The sequence below is a fragment of the Lynx rufus genome, unplaced genomic scaffold (assembly GCF_022079265.1).
Source record: "Lynx rufus isolate CCGP_SWC_20201006 ecotype Redwood Valley unplaced genomic scaffold, mLynRuf1.p SCAF_15, whole genome shotgun sequence".
Lineage (NCBI taxonomy): Eukaryota > Metazoa > Chordata > Mammalia > Carnivora > Felidae > Lynx > Lynx rufus.
In genome coordinates this window covers 34,700,840-34,715,930 of record NW_025814829.1, presented here as the reverse complement: position 1 = coordinate 34,715,930, position 15,091 = coordinate 34,700,840, and the positions used below count along the sequence as shown (strand labels likewise).

The 15,091-nt window shown below is 39.9% G+C and overlaps 1 protein-coding gene across 2 annotated transcripts in view; it reads right to left on the bottom strand.

Annotated features, from left to right (window-relative positions):
• Positions 1–13,152, bottom strand: part of CENPF (centromere protein F) — a 66,033-nt gene extending 52,881 nt beyond the window's left edge. For both annotated transcript variants that reach the window (XM_047076845.1, XM_047076844.1), the window contains exons 1-7: positions 13,089–13,152; positions 10,702–10,904; positions 9,468–9,664; positions 4,411–4,532; positions 3,880–3,971; positions 1,769–2,060; positions 438–640 (exon numbers count right to left, since the gene is read on the bottom strand). In XM_047076845.1, coding sequence (XP_046932801.1) covers positions 438–640; positions 1,769–2,060; positions 3,880–3,971; positions 4,411–4,532; positions 9,468–9,664; positions 10,702–10,863 — 1,068 coding nt within the window. In that variant the 5' untranslated portion in view covers positions 10,864–10,904; positions 13,089–13,152. The remainder of the gene's footprint in view (positions 1–437; positions 641–1,768; positions 2,061–3,879; positions 3,972–4,410; positions 4,533–9,467; positions 9,665–10,701; positions 10,905–13,088) is intronic.
• Positions 13,153–15,091: the final 1,939 nt, after the last annotated feature.

Below are 15,091 nucleotides of genomic sequence, written 5' to 3'. Positions count from 1 at the left end.
TCACGAACTAGAAGATCATGACCTGAGTTGAAACCAAGAGTTGGATGCTAACTGACTGAGCCACCCAGGTGGGCGCCCCAGATCAATTAAATTCTATCGTACCTCCTAAACCTCTTTAAAGCTCCATTACTTAGTTGCCTCTTGTATGTGTCAGGTGCTGTATATACATAACCTTTATTCTCCTGCACCCTCTGAGATGGAAAAGAAGTCAGCAACTAGCCCAAGCCACTTTGCTGGGAAATTGTGCATCTAGATTGGACCCCACAATTACCCAGCTCTAAAAAGAACTTACTAGTTCAATTGCACCAATACTGCCTAGTATGTATTAATGACGCTAGTTACTAACATTTATTTCAGAAATTTAAGTGTATGAAAAAAATTTCCAAAGAATTATATGACAAGTGTAGGTTTTCAAGAACTCATGAAAAGTCCAGTACCTTGGTTGATGCCTGGTCGTACTGTGCTGTCATTCTCACTAGTTCATCCCTATTTTTATTCAAAACTTTCTCTTTTTCCATTAATTCCACTTTTGCTTTCTCCATTTGGAGTTGGAGTTCTTGACATTTACTTGCGTGGCCTTTCGTTTCTTTTTCTTGTCCTTGCAGACGTAGTTCCAAATCACTAATCTTGCTCCTTAGCTCTTAAACCACAAACAAAGTCCACACTTTAATTAATATATATTTTTCACCAAAAATTTACATCTAAATTCAGACAGTGTCATTTATGTTATTACTCTGCTCTGAAACCTTTGGTGGGACAAATATCAATCGGTTCACGTTACACATGGAAGCTACTTTAATTGGATTTAATTTTAATGGTTAGTCTCTATTGTCATTCGTATTCTAATATCCCATAGGAAGCAGGGGAAACAAATTTTCTGATGTTTTCAGAGAAACTTGGGAAAGAAAATGGTTTTCTAAAAATCATGAAAAGTACCTAACTGAGGCTGCAAAAAGTGCATCCCATATAATACCCTACGTTAAAACTACCACTTGATTTTATATACTGGCGAACTAATATTTGTTTTGTGCTCATATCATATGCAAATGAGTGCTAAGCAGTAAAAAAATCACACTCCCATATTCTCTGGTAGCTTTACCTCCAGTGAAGATCAAGACAGTATGAACCTCCTATACTGCCAAAATTAACAATAATTTTTTTTTTCATTTTTTTCCCTACATACACACAATATTGGCTCCAAAGACACTGGCAGTGGGACAGTTCTCACCAGTGAACATTGACGGTGATTTTCAATATATCATAGCACTGGAAATTATCAGAGTCTGCAGAGTAGACTCCAAAACACCACCTGGTACCCTTGGCTGTCAGCTGTAGCGTGGAGCCATGGCCAAGGTTACAGGTTTGCTCCCATATGGACTACCTGGCAGTGCAGAGCACACGCCTCACCTCTGCCCAAAGCCGGGCCGACCACAGGCTTGTTCCAGGGGCCACAAAAGAAAGTCAGATGAGAAGCCTGGGGAGGGTCAACTGAAATCAACCTACTGACCCTACTTCTGGAAAGACAAAGCCACTCAGCCTACTTTTGAAGGCTTCGAGGCACCAGCTTTTTAGTACAAATAAAAGTATATTCAAAAATTGTGGTATCTTTTAACCCAAAATAGTATTTCCCATCACCAGACTGAGGTGCTTACTTCCAACATGTCCAACGAAATACATGAGCACTTCTTAGGACTAGAAACATCTGGAATCACCTCTGAAATGATCTTAGGAAAATTTCCTTTCAACTTAATTTAGCTGAAAAAGTTACCTTGATTCTGGGCTTTTAATTGATCCAAAAGATGAGAATTGCTAGAATTATCACAGAAACTGTTACTCGCATCTCTTTTCCCTGTTTGCAAAGTTGATCTACTTGGAGTCATCTCTTGTTCCCCAAAAAAAGGAGATGCAGAGAAATCTCTCCTAACTGGAGTTTTCAGTGCACCCGACGGAAGCCGACTAGGGGTCTTTTCTTGTTGCCATGAGAACACGGATGATGAAGTCTGATGCCGTGCAATGTCCCGGTGGTTCATTGTACTTTGAGGAATAGCCTGACTCACCTTCTGTAAAGATAGAAACTCTTTAGAGCCCTTTAGACTTCTCAATATTCAATGCTATTCATTTTCAGATAGACCATAAAGACAAAATACCAAGAAGTTAACACTTCCCCTGTGTACCAACAAAGAATGTTCATCAAGTCAAGGGAACCATTAAGTGCCAATATCCAGTGAGGGAACTTTCTAATGGTTAGACTTTAGCATTAAACGGTTAAGCCACTACCATCTGAGTTCCAATCTATTAAGATGGGTTCCACTTTTATATTTACTTTGCATCCCTCATATACTCCATTAAATACAAGTGAGTATTCACTACCATTTGAATTCTGAAATTTGGTTTTCCTATGCCTGTCCTTGGTCGCTTCCCCCTGTAGCTTTGCACAAAGAGAATCAAAATTAAATATTAATCTAAAGAACTCTTTCAAGAATCTCACTTTCTACCATACCACTCCAAAAAAATGACATATCAGGTGTTTTATATTATATATTACACATTTGTGGATTTGCTACTGCTTTGAATTTTTTTTAATTCAAGAATACAGTGTTTTATTAGTTTCGGGTGTACAAGGATTCAACGTTCTATATATTCCTTAGTGTTCCTCAAACAAATGTACTCTTAATTCCCCTTATCTACTTCTTTTGTTCTTCTCTCTGCCTCTGTTCTGACAAATATCAAGACATGGCCATAGATGCTGCATTAAATTCTTTATAACAAAAGCTTTTCTTGCCACAGGGAGAGGTTTCCTGTTTGTAGAGACTCGAATTCTTCCATCAAAAAAACTCTGGGCATCAATGTCAGAAGAATGGGTACCAATGACTGGACTGGACCGGATAACAAAGCACATGATATTTCTAAGACAAACCAGAAAATTACTGTTGAATTTTTATTCATCTTGAGAAGCAATACCTTTGCTATATATCAGAATCCTAATGACCTCCAAAAAAGGCTTAGAGGCAGGAAAATAATTAAAATTGTTAAAGCTCTAACAGGTACCTTTTGGCCCTGAACATTTAAGGTATCTACTTATAAATTCACCCTTAAACTCTTTGCTGAATTGTCCCATCTCATGGAGTTCTTATGTTTAGCAGAAACATAAGTTTGCAACATGAGGTGCAAAACTGGAATTTTGTTGTTGTTTTTCTTTTTTTAGCAAATAACATCACACAAACAGAGACAGTAAAGTTAGTTCTACAGATACCAGGTATGTTGGGGGTCAGTCCCTAAGCTAAAAGCAGGGGTTTCTAATACCTGTATTTTGTTTCTTTTGTTGACATTAAATCTCTTTGCCCACCTGTTTATTTACCAAAATGGAATTTAATACCCTGGTCAGCAACTTATTTAACAGGAATGGGGAGATTACCTTAATAACATTCTCCTCGAAATAAACACTTCATAAATAATGACCTTCAAACCCCATGTCCCCCGTGGCAATCCCCACATTCTATAAGGAATGAATATGAAGCAATGGCCTCCGGGTGATAAAGCCAGACAGTGAGCGTCTGGAATGACTCTGCTCCTACCCTCTCCTTACCATTAGATCTTAACAGGGAAATAATTATATGGTTATAGTTTCTATAGAATTTGATGAACATCTGATGTCTAGGGATAAACTGATCTCCCCACTCTATTTTTTCACTGCTACTTGTTTTTAAAACCGAACAGTGATTACAACTAACGTAATGAGCCAGCACTTTATCTTCTCAGTGTAAGAAAAATGTGTCGAGCTCTACGTACACCAGATTTTTCTCTAACCTCGTATTTCTGTATATCAAAGTACTGTTTCTTCAACCACATACTCTATCGTGAGGCCCATAATTAACTTACCTTAGCCTGCAAGGCTTTAACCTCTGCTTCTAATCTTTTTCGTTCTTCAACTTCTTTATTATATTTTTCTTTTAGATCTTCGTATTTGGAGCCTAAACAAAGACAATGAGAAACAGTTTGACTTCGGCCACTGATTTCATAAAGGAATTCACAGATGAACAATCATCACAATAGTCTAGAAGTGAATATCTTGCTTGGTACACGAAGTAAACAGAACATTTGGGTTTGGACAACAGACGCTGATCAAATTACTCAAGTATCAAATTATAGAGACATAGGTGCTTTGAATATTCTCAACCTGAATTACTTTTAAAACACACTGCAGGATAATAAAATGAAAAGTTTGAAGGCTTACCTGGTGGCTCAGTATGGCTCAACAGATACACAAATGGATATATTGCCCATGCAATGCCCAAATTAAAAAGTTTTTTTTTATGCTCAAATTAAAGTTGAATTCAAAGATGAATTAATTGATTTCTTTGCCCAAATTAAAATCCCAATAAAAGAGCTATGAAGGGAAAAAATCCTTACCACTGTAATGTTGACTTGGAGTTAGCGGAGTTGCAAAAATTTTTTGTGGTGTAGTGCACGGATGCAGAGAGGCATCTGCAGACTGTGCGGCTTGGTGGCTTCTTTCAAGTTCAGATTTACACCTGTTCAAAAAGGACCCAAGAGGATGCCACATCAGAGCAAATGCTACAGAAGGCCAGCACTACGCTCCCAGAGAGTGATAAACTTACAAAAAACCCATCCCTCTAAGAATTCTTCAGCACTTCATGTACCCAACAGACATTTAATAAGAACTAACTCATGTGACAGACTCAGCCCCAGGCATCAAAGGCACTCAGTGTGGTCAGGGAAACAGAAATATGAACCAAGAATTTCAGTGGTATAAAGGCTATAATGAAGATCTGTAAAAACCACTATGGTAACAGAGTTGGGAGGCTGGGGATATATTCTGAGCAAATTTTGTATTCTAAGCCAAAGAAAGACATAGGAATATTAAAACAAACAAACAAACCCCCCAAACACCCCAGAACTTCAGAAACATCGAAAGAAACTGGTGTCGCCGAAGCATGAGCTCAAATCATGAAACCGAATGACATCACTTGTGATGTGAAATCATTACAAAAACCTTACAAATACCTGCCATGAATTTTATGACACTTTAAAAACATAGACACAAAAATCCAGTTAACGTAGTGCATCTAGAGAAGACAGGGCTGGAAACCGTCACAAAGAAATAGGAAGCTATACACTATATATATGTACAGAATATCACTATCATTTAAGTTCTGAACGCCTTTCAGATCAGACAGCCTAAGGGAATAGAAGACTCAAATCTTGCAAATCTGTAACATTTGTGATTTCAGCTCAACACAAGAAATGAAATGAACACCGTATAGAATGGCTATTCACATGCGTGCGACAGTCTCTTGTGGACTGTTGGCTACATATAAGGTGTGAAGAAAGCAGTAAAGAAAGTGCCCCAGTGCCCTGGCTCCACCCAGTTCCAAACTCAATCTGAGAAGGAAGAAACAATGTCTGGACTGAAAAGGACTACTCAGCAAATCAAATCATCACATTTGAGCTTATGGTAGGTAACAGCACCATCCAGTAGAAAAGGTTCTACTAACATGAAAAGAGCAATGAGAAAAAATGAATTTAGTCTTAGTTTTATATTTAACTCAGTATTTTCAACATACTATCACTTCAACTTGTAGTCAATACTAATTATTGACTAATACAAAATACTATTATTTTACATTTCCTTGTACCAAACCTTCAGAATTTGGTGTGCATTGTATACTTATAGCACTACTCAATTTGTAATAGTCACATTTCAAGTGCTTAATAGCCACCTGTAGCTAGCCACTACCATAAGGAATAGTCCAGATCTATAGACTACCAAAGGTGTAACAAGTTTCGCAATTCTAGAGATGAATTTAAGAAAAAAATTTTTTTTAGTTTATTTTTTTGAGAAAGAGAGAGAGAGAGAGAGAGAGAGAGGGAATCCCAAACTAGCTCTGCACCATCAGTGCAGAGCCTGATGTGGGCCTTGAACCCACAGTGAGATCATGACCCAAGCTTAAATCAAGAGTTGACACGTAACTGACTGAGCCACCCAGGCACCCCAGAGATGAATTTTAAAGAATCTTGTAAAATAGGGTGTTTCTTTCCCCCTCAAATTCACGTGTCATCCCCCTTTCCCTATGTTCATTTTTTAAAAGAGTGTATTTATTATAAATACTAAATAAAAGTATGCCCTTCTACTATTTCTATAAACCTTTACTCCTCCTATTTCCTATGGAAAAAAAAACAAAACACAAATTGCCACCAAAAAAAAGCACTAAATTAAACGATTTTCTGTATGAGATCATCAATACTCAACAGTTTTTGACCAACATTTCAAATGGTTCAAACCTAACGTGTTTGAGACCTTCCTGAAACCTAATCAGTGGCCGCTGATGGAAAAAATAAGTTTCTGTCCTGTACTTGAAGGTTACCAATGAGAATTTGAAAATACATTCAACAGTTTTTGTAGTTTATAGTTGTCACATTATAGACAATTGTACTCTTCATAGTTTTTATAGTCTCAAGGTTAGTTTATAAACATTTATAAACATCTATACCTATGTCATAGATAATAAGAATATTTTTTTTTAAAGTTTATTTGAGACAGAGAGAGAGAGAGAGAGAGAGAGAGAGAGAGAGAGGCCGAGGAGGGGCAGAGAGAGGAGAGAGAGAATCCCAAGCAGGCTCTGAGCTGTCAGCACAGAGCTCAATGCAGGGCACGAACTCATGAACTGCTAGATCATGACCTGAGCTGAAATCAAGAGTCAAGACACTCAATCCACTGAGCCACCCAGGCATCCCATAATAAGAATACTCTTAAACTAAATGTGCTGTCCTAATCCCACAATGGTGACAATGGCGACTGTAACAACTAATGATAATGTTGACATTTACCAGGGTGCTAGGTGTCACGCACAACTCTGAGCACTTTGTATCTGCAAGTACCGCTATCAAATGTCACTTTGCAGTAAAATAGAGAAATGTATACAAAAGTATGTTTATCTAAAATATTAGAAATATAAACATTTCTGTCTAAATTATGAAAACCAGTATTTCTAAAACCAGCAGCCAAAACGTGCTTTCAGAGAAAACTATTCTGGCCTTCTGAAATCAACTTCCGACTTCTCTAGCACCTGTTTTTCAAAAGCAACTGCCTATCTTTCATTCATTTATTCATTTGACAAATATTTGAGGGCCTACCACTGCCAGGTGCATGGGGCACAGTGATAAGATCGACAAGGTCCCTGTTCTCATGGAGGTTGGTACAGCAGACAACAAACAAGAAAACAAAAAACTCAGTGAAATAGAAACGATTTATCATTCTAACATGCAACTTCTAGGTATGGATAGGAAACAAAATTATAAAAAGATTTCTGTGCACCTAAGTTCTCTTCACAGGAAGACAAATCAGAGTCATTGCAAAATGTCTGAACTTTCAAAACTATGTTTGAGAGGTAGGTAGGATTAAGATTATTGCAGTTATGTTAGGAAAAACAAATTCCTTGGTATCAAGATATTTATTAATTACAAAGGGGAAAATAGTAACTTCCCAGTTACTATTCTGGGTTCCCAGAAACCCAGACAATACCTTAGCCAGGTAATCAGAGTAAAAGTCATGTTAAATTATGTTACCCTGATAGTATACGCTGAAACAGAAACATCATCACTTCTGTGGTATTCTCACCCAAAATTCATAACCTCAATCGGACCCAGTGGTTCTCAATCCAGAATGATTTTGTCCTCCCAAAAGACATTTAGCAATGCCTAACGACATTTCTGGTTGTCAAAACTTGCAGATGGGATAGGTGCTACCGGAATCTAGTAGGTAGAGGCCAGGGATGCTATTAAGGACACTACAGTGCCCAGGACAGCCTTCCACATCTAGTCCAAAAGAACCATCTAGCACAAAATATGAACCATGGCATTGCTGAAACCCCTGATATAATCAGTGAGAAGAACAACAGAGAGACCCAAATTGAGGACTATTCTACAAAAGAGCTGACGAGTTAACCTGTCAACAGCTGCAAGGACACAAAAGGCAAGAAACTGTCATAGCTTAGAAAGAGACGAAGACAACATCAACTAAATGTAATGTGGGATCCTGCATCAGATCCTGGAACGGAGAAAGGACGTTACCAGAAAAACTAGTGAAATGCTAATAAGGCCTATAGTTTAGTTAATAGCATTGAACCAATGTTGATTTCTGGTTCGGTCATTATGCTTTGGTTATATTGGATGTTAACTACTGTTTCTGTAAACCTAAAGTTATTTCAGGAGCACCTGGTTGCTTAGTCAGTTGAGCTCTTGATCTTGGCTCAGGTCATGATCTCATGGTTCCTGGGACTGAGCCCCATGTAGGCTCTGTGCTGATAGTGTGGAGCCTGCTTGGGACTCTTGGTTTCCCTCTCTCTCTGCCCCTCCCCTGCGGGCACACTGTCTCGGGCTCTCTCTCTCTCAAAAATACATAAATAAACTTTTAAAAAAAAGTTATTTCAAATAAAAAAACATTTTTAAAAAAATTTCTGGGTGTGTATCAGCAGAATCAACAATGGGGCAATCTACTAAAGTCCATTTTGCTTCCAGTCTGTATTACTCCTTGCTATTTTGACCAAATTCCACTATTAAAACAAAAAGGTATCATTTATAAGCTAGCATTTAGGTCCCACTAGATTTATTTTGACTGATGTCTCAAGTTGTTTGAGGATTTCTTTTTAATGGTAAAGAAGTCAAAAGCACCATTTTTTAGTGCTTAAATATGGCACTGAAACTGGCAAATCGGTTATGTAATGCTTCAGATGGAAGATGGGATCTCAGTAGGAAGCTCTTCTTGAGTTTGCTCCCTTCCCTCTCCAGCCTAGATTCCATGGCACAGGATTTTAACCACTCTCTTCGCAGCAGCCTCAATTATCCATTGTCTCCTATCCCATGACCCTGGCTGAAAATAACCCTAAGTCAAACCTCCCATTCACATTCTTAGCATTGACATCGCAGATGCTGACGGGGAAATAAAAAGTGTACAACTCTATAGATGGGTCCCACTATCAACTCCTAGACTCCAATCTTAGCTAGACCCTGAGTGTTCCCAGGTCCTTCTAAAACCCCCTACTTCTCTCTCTTATTCTCGCAACAGCTTTTCTACTCAGAGGAAACAGAAGCCATCAGTATTAGCCATGCTTTCACTCCCCTCCGCCTTTTCAGTACTCACCGTTGAGAGATTTGGCGTTATTTATTATACCACCCAGTAACAAACACAGTGTCTTGCACATGAGACAGCTTAATAAACATATCCTGAACAAAGAAATGAATAAGCAAAAAGCCATTTAACGAATTTATATAGTACTAAGCCATGTGACGATAGGAAGTACAGAAGAATTACTTTTCCTCAAATCATTGTTTATTCCACTGGGGGAAAAAACTGCAATTCATAATTATATCATTAAAGGAAAAGATAAAAATGCATCTGACGAACACGTATAAATGACATCCATAAAAATACCATTCAAAAAAATTACCTTTTCAGTTCCTGTTCCAGTTTTTCTATTTGTTTTTTGCTGGAGTTCAGTTGTCCTTCTTGGAAATTCACTTGTGACTCCTTGACTTGAAGTTCATGAGAAATTTTCTGCTTGGTCTTCTCCAGATTCTCACATACTTCCATCAAGCTCTGGTTCTCCCTTTTTAGGTTTGCACCCTCAGTTTTTTCATGTTCAACCTAATGGAGATTGTGCAGAAAGAAACGGGTCTCTTACTTTGTGACTCTACCAAGCATTATTTGTAAATCTGAGCTCAACACTGACAACTAATGTTTCTGAGATGTGGTTGCTATAATGCACATGTCAGTGCTTCACGAAGAACACAGAAATTTTAAATGACCCCACTTGGTAGCCTATAGACAGAAAAGTTCTACGAAGTCATGGATTACATTATCTTTGGTCAGGGCTACACACGTACCTTTCCTAGAAAGGGAGACTTTAATGTCCTTTCAAGATAACAAAATCAAAAATAAACCCTATAAACCTCCCTTAGCAATTCATTTCAAAGTCTGGCTGCTAAACTCAGTTATTGCAAAAATTCTCCCACTAGTGAAGACGCTTTTAGAAGCAGTGACTATACCACTACCTTGTTGGCTCGTGCAGAGGTAAGGAAGAAGCACTGTTTAAATTTTCATTTTCTATTTTGTTTTAAGTTTATTTATTTATTTTGAGAGAAAGAGAGCATGAGGGAAGGGCAGAGAGAGAGGGAGAGAGAAAATCCCAAGCAGGCTCCGAGCTCCTACGTGGGGCTCGATCCCATGAACCATGAGATCGCGACCTGAGCGGAAATGCTTAACCGACTGAGCCACCCAGGCACCTCTAAGTTTTCATTTTCTAGCCCAGAAGAGAAGAGGACTGGGAATACCAAGTGAAAAGCCCACTATCAGAAAGTGATATCCATTTGGACTGCAAAGGGCTCTAATACTAGCCCCTAAATTCGGAGCTGAAGAATTCTGGCCATGTGGGTACAGAGTACAAAAGTAATTTCCAATGTGTGGTCCCAAACGGAGTTAAAATGGAACTCAGCAGCTCTGAATCTTAGCAGGTAAGCAGAAATGAGGACAGAGGATGAAGAAAATGAGGCAATTAAAATACAAATGACTGAAAAAAGGAGAGGAGCGGAATACCACCTGAAGACAGCATGATCGTTTTTCTCGAAATTTCAGACCAAGCTCAAATGTGTGACAAGGTTTAAATACCAGCATTTCACTGATACCTTCTGTTTCTGCTTCTGCAGCGCGGCCTCCAGAGTCTCAAGCTGAAACTGCCGTTGCTGCCTTTCCTTCTTCAATTTGTCCAGCTGTCCTTCCAGCTCTTGAATTTTCTGGAGCGCTCTCGTAGGCAGGCCCTCTTTCCATTCTTCCAAAGCCCAGCTCATTTTGCTCTCCTTTCTTTACTATTCACGCATTTATAAGTAAACTGAAAAGAGTAAGCAGACTGTTGGGCTTAATACAGTAAAAGGAAACTTACAAGTCTCAGAGACTAGGGAGTCTCTAAGGAGTTTCAAAACTTCGCATTTCAAAAGATAAGGAAGTATAACATCTATCTTCTCCATCCTCTGAAAGGTGACCACCAATAACTCTGATGGTGAAGTACAGAAGATGCTTGTTCGGTTTCCCTGGCTTTGTTTTTCCTATTTCTCAGATTTCATTTCTGAGCTACCTTCTTTCTGCCACTCCATTTGTTTTTATTACACAAAACATGAGTATTTTGCTATGAGGTCTCAGGTGAAATAGATCCTATAAACAAATAAAACTCATGATAAGTTATTTTGCAAATGCTCTTCTTTCCCTCTTCACATCATTGCCACATCTGGGAAGCCTTCCCTGGGGAGATCCATAACCTGGTCATATCTCCTGGTCATAGTCTCTCATGACACAGCTACCCTGTCTCTCCTTCCAAGCAGTTATGTGTTGAGCTAATGCATGAATGAACAAAGAGTGAGTGTCGTATTAGTGCTAGAGTCATTGCACAATGCAGTAAAGACATGCTCCAGAGAGACCTTGATGAGGAAACCAGTATATAGACTCAGTGATTCAAATCCCAGCTCAGCCACTTATAAGATGTGTGACCTTGGGCATGTTATTTAACTGCTCTGTGCCTTGGTTTCTTCATTGGTAAAATATGGATAATAATGGTGGTGACTTCCCAAAGGCTTACAACAGTACTATATTTCCTGATGAGTGTTCTACACCTGCTAGCTATTATATTTATTGTCAAAAACACTTCATTTGTATATTTCAGCCTGTGGTACCAAGAGAGAAGTGGCCTACCTCCTTCTGGGCCACATCTTAGGATATTTAAATCATCTGGAAGAAAAGTATGGTAATTGTTCTTTATTCGTTTGCCTCTAGAACTTAAATGAAAGAAAAGCATTCATTTTCCAGTTACATGGGCAACAAGGTGAGAATCTCTTTTACTAAATGAAATCCACAAACATTGTAGTGTCTTGCTTCAATTGACTTCACCCATGAAACTTTTTATCAGAACAACTAATAAACAGTTGGTAAAAGAACTAGGAATGATTAAAAAAAAAAAAAGACATTCAAAAAAAATTAAAAAACAGAAGCAAAGTTCTTGGAAAGCTGTGTTTTCTCCGCCAGCTTTTTTTTTTTCTTTTTGCAGATCTCAATTCTTTGAACGCAGCATCTTAAACTCCACTCCTATTTGCCCAAAAACTGCTGAAAGAAATCTCATGCCTCTCCACCAACAAAGGACAATTTACACTGCCACAATAGGCTTCTCCTTCAGTTCAATCTAGCTTGCTCATTCAGGGATGGGAGTACAATACCCCAGAGGCACACAATGATAACTGTCCTAAACAGTTAGGCTAGCCACTGAACTCATTACATCAGATGCCATCACCAACAAAATATTAAAAGTAGCAATTTAGAAAGATGATAGAGATGAGGAAAATAAACAGAAGGAAAACTGGCAAGTTGAATCCTTTTCCATTTCCAAATCTAATATACTGCTATAAAGAAGTGGTTAAAACAATCATCAGACCCAAGCTACTTTTGATTACAGCATACTTTCACAGATGAGGGCATCAATCACCAACAATCATTACCCAAGCACTGGGCAAATGACAAAAAATTGTAAATCTCCAGATTAAGATGTAAGAAGCAACAGGTGTAAAGGAGGGTGGGTAGTTGAAGAAAAGCCCTAGATGTCAAGGTTCCTGTAAGGAGGATTTTGCAGAAAATGCTCTATCTTAAATATGTGGAAGGCACTCTTCATGCCCGAATCAAAACACGCACTGTAGGCCCATTTTCACGCTTTCCCTTTATCAGAATCTCCCAACTCCAACAAGAAAGCGGAGTCCCCGCCTACAGAGCAACGGCTAGGCCTAAGAGTTAAAACTCAGCCTGATCCTCTAGACCAGGCTCAAGGATAGGACTCAGGTCGTTTATTTCTGGGTCCTCATAACATAACAGAGCCAGGCACCCAAGCGTGCCCAAATAAAAGTGGAAGGCAGGAGAAATGCTCTCGCAAGAGGCAGCAGGCACACCAACCCACCGGGCAGATGAAAACCCAAGAAGCCACTGGCTGGGGACGTAGACGGCTGCGAGGAAAATACCTGCTGGTCCCCAATTCATTTACCTTATAATTCATTTATCACGAGGAAACCGATCCCCCAGAGTGCGAGCTCGTGAGCGAGCTGGGTCTGCGGACAGTGGTGCGAGCACAGCTTTCCCAGGAGCAGAGCGGCCCTAAAAACCTCACCCCGGCCAGGCTGATCCTCCGGTCCCGTCAGGTGGGCGGGGGTGGACCGCTACATCCCCTGGGCCACGGAGCGCGGATGCCTGTGGGATCGCGGGTCCTCGGACAGAAAGTCAGCCGCTCCCCCAGGCCTGCAGCCGAAGTCACCACCCACGCAGGACACTCACCTTGCTGGCGGGGAGAGAAAGACGACCCGTGGGAGAGTCGAGTTCCGGCGCAGCCTCCGCGGGTTTCAGCCCAGGTTCCAATTCAAACTGCCCGCGGTCGCCACCCGTTTTCGATTCGCCCCCTTCCGGGACCGACGGAACTTACTTCCACGCCTATTGGTTGCCGTGAGTAGCTACAAACCAATCGGCTTCCGCGCACTCGGACGGTCGCTCTGATTGGTTCTTTCGGACGGATTTAAAAATCAAGCCCTCACCACCCGACCTGCCGGCACCGGAGTTACAGTGTTTTTTTTGTTGTTGTGGGGAGGCGGAGCCCACGTGCTCTTGCAGAGTCTGAAGGCCTTTTGGAACCGCTATTTCCGCAAGGAAGTAGGAACCGGCTCCGCTGATTAGGAGAGTGTGGTCTATCACCTACAGCCGGCGGAATTGTGCGGGCTGGCGAACATTCTTAATGCTGCTCACTAGGTATCTACTTATTTTTAAATATGTAATTTAGCACATAGATATGAGGTACTATGCCTGCCATGCATTCTTCGTCCAGTGTCATTCTTAACAATTCTTTGAGGAGAGTGTTTCCATTTTATTTAAAAGGTAGTTGAGGCACATAGAAGCTCCCTAATTTGAAATTGAATCTAGAGTATACAGGATGTCACTCTTAACTGCTGTTGTCCCGTTGATCGTATTCTAAAGAGGTGATTCTGAACCCTTGTTAGCTGGATTCAGGGGAGGACATTGCAGCCAGAAGAATCTCCAAAAGTAGATGTTATCTCTCCTTTATATGAAGCCCACTAGTTTTGTGTATGTTTGTGTACTTGTTTTATTTCCCTAGTCAACAAAAAATAAGATTCTAAAGACAGGAGCAAAAGAATGAATTGTTAAATTAATGGATCTCTGATGCTGTTGCCCTCCTCGATACATTACAAACTTTCTGTAACCCTCTCTCTACCTTTCATTAGATGGTTACTGCATTTTAGATGGCCCTTTACCTTTTCTGCTCATCTTTCAGTACCCAGTTCAAATGCCACTTCCTTCATAAAAACCCCCTATTTTCACCCAGCTCTTAGAAATAACTATTTCCATGGGCCCCTGGGTGGCCCAGTTGGTTAAGCATCCCACTCTTGATTCCAGCTCAAATCATGATTTCATGGTTTTTGAATTCGAGTCTCATGTGGGGCAGTGCAGAGCCTGCTTGGAATTTTCTCTGTCCCTTTTTCTCTGCCTCTCCCCCACCCGAATTCTCTCTCTAGCGCTCTCTCGCTTTCTCAAAAATAAACCAACATAAAAAAAAATAACGATTTTCTATATCTTTCTTAGAAATTGGTGTATACATTATATTTATGTCTGTCTCCCCTATCAGTCTCGAAAATTCCTGTGGAGTAAAATCTGTTTTAATTCATTTTTGTATCTCTTAACTTCCCAGTAACTTTGCACATAAAAATTAAGACCATCTTGGGATGTAAAACCACCATCTGGACCAAGACCTTGTTCTCCACTATCCTTGAATCCCCCCACAAAGGGAGGAAGCCGGTAGGTGAGGAGAACTTTTACTAGACAATGCCATGATCAGTCTAGCATCTGGGTGTTCTGGGATTTGAACCCAATTCTGATTCCAGCACCAATCACAATTCCATTGCTTCCCTGGGTAATTATTCAACTATTAGCTACCTAAGGAACCAGAAAGACATGTAATAGAGGACTTTCAAGGATGACATTTAC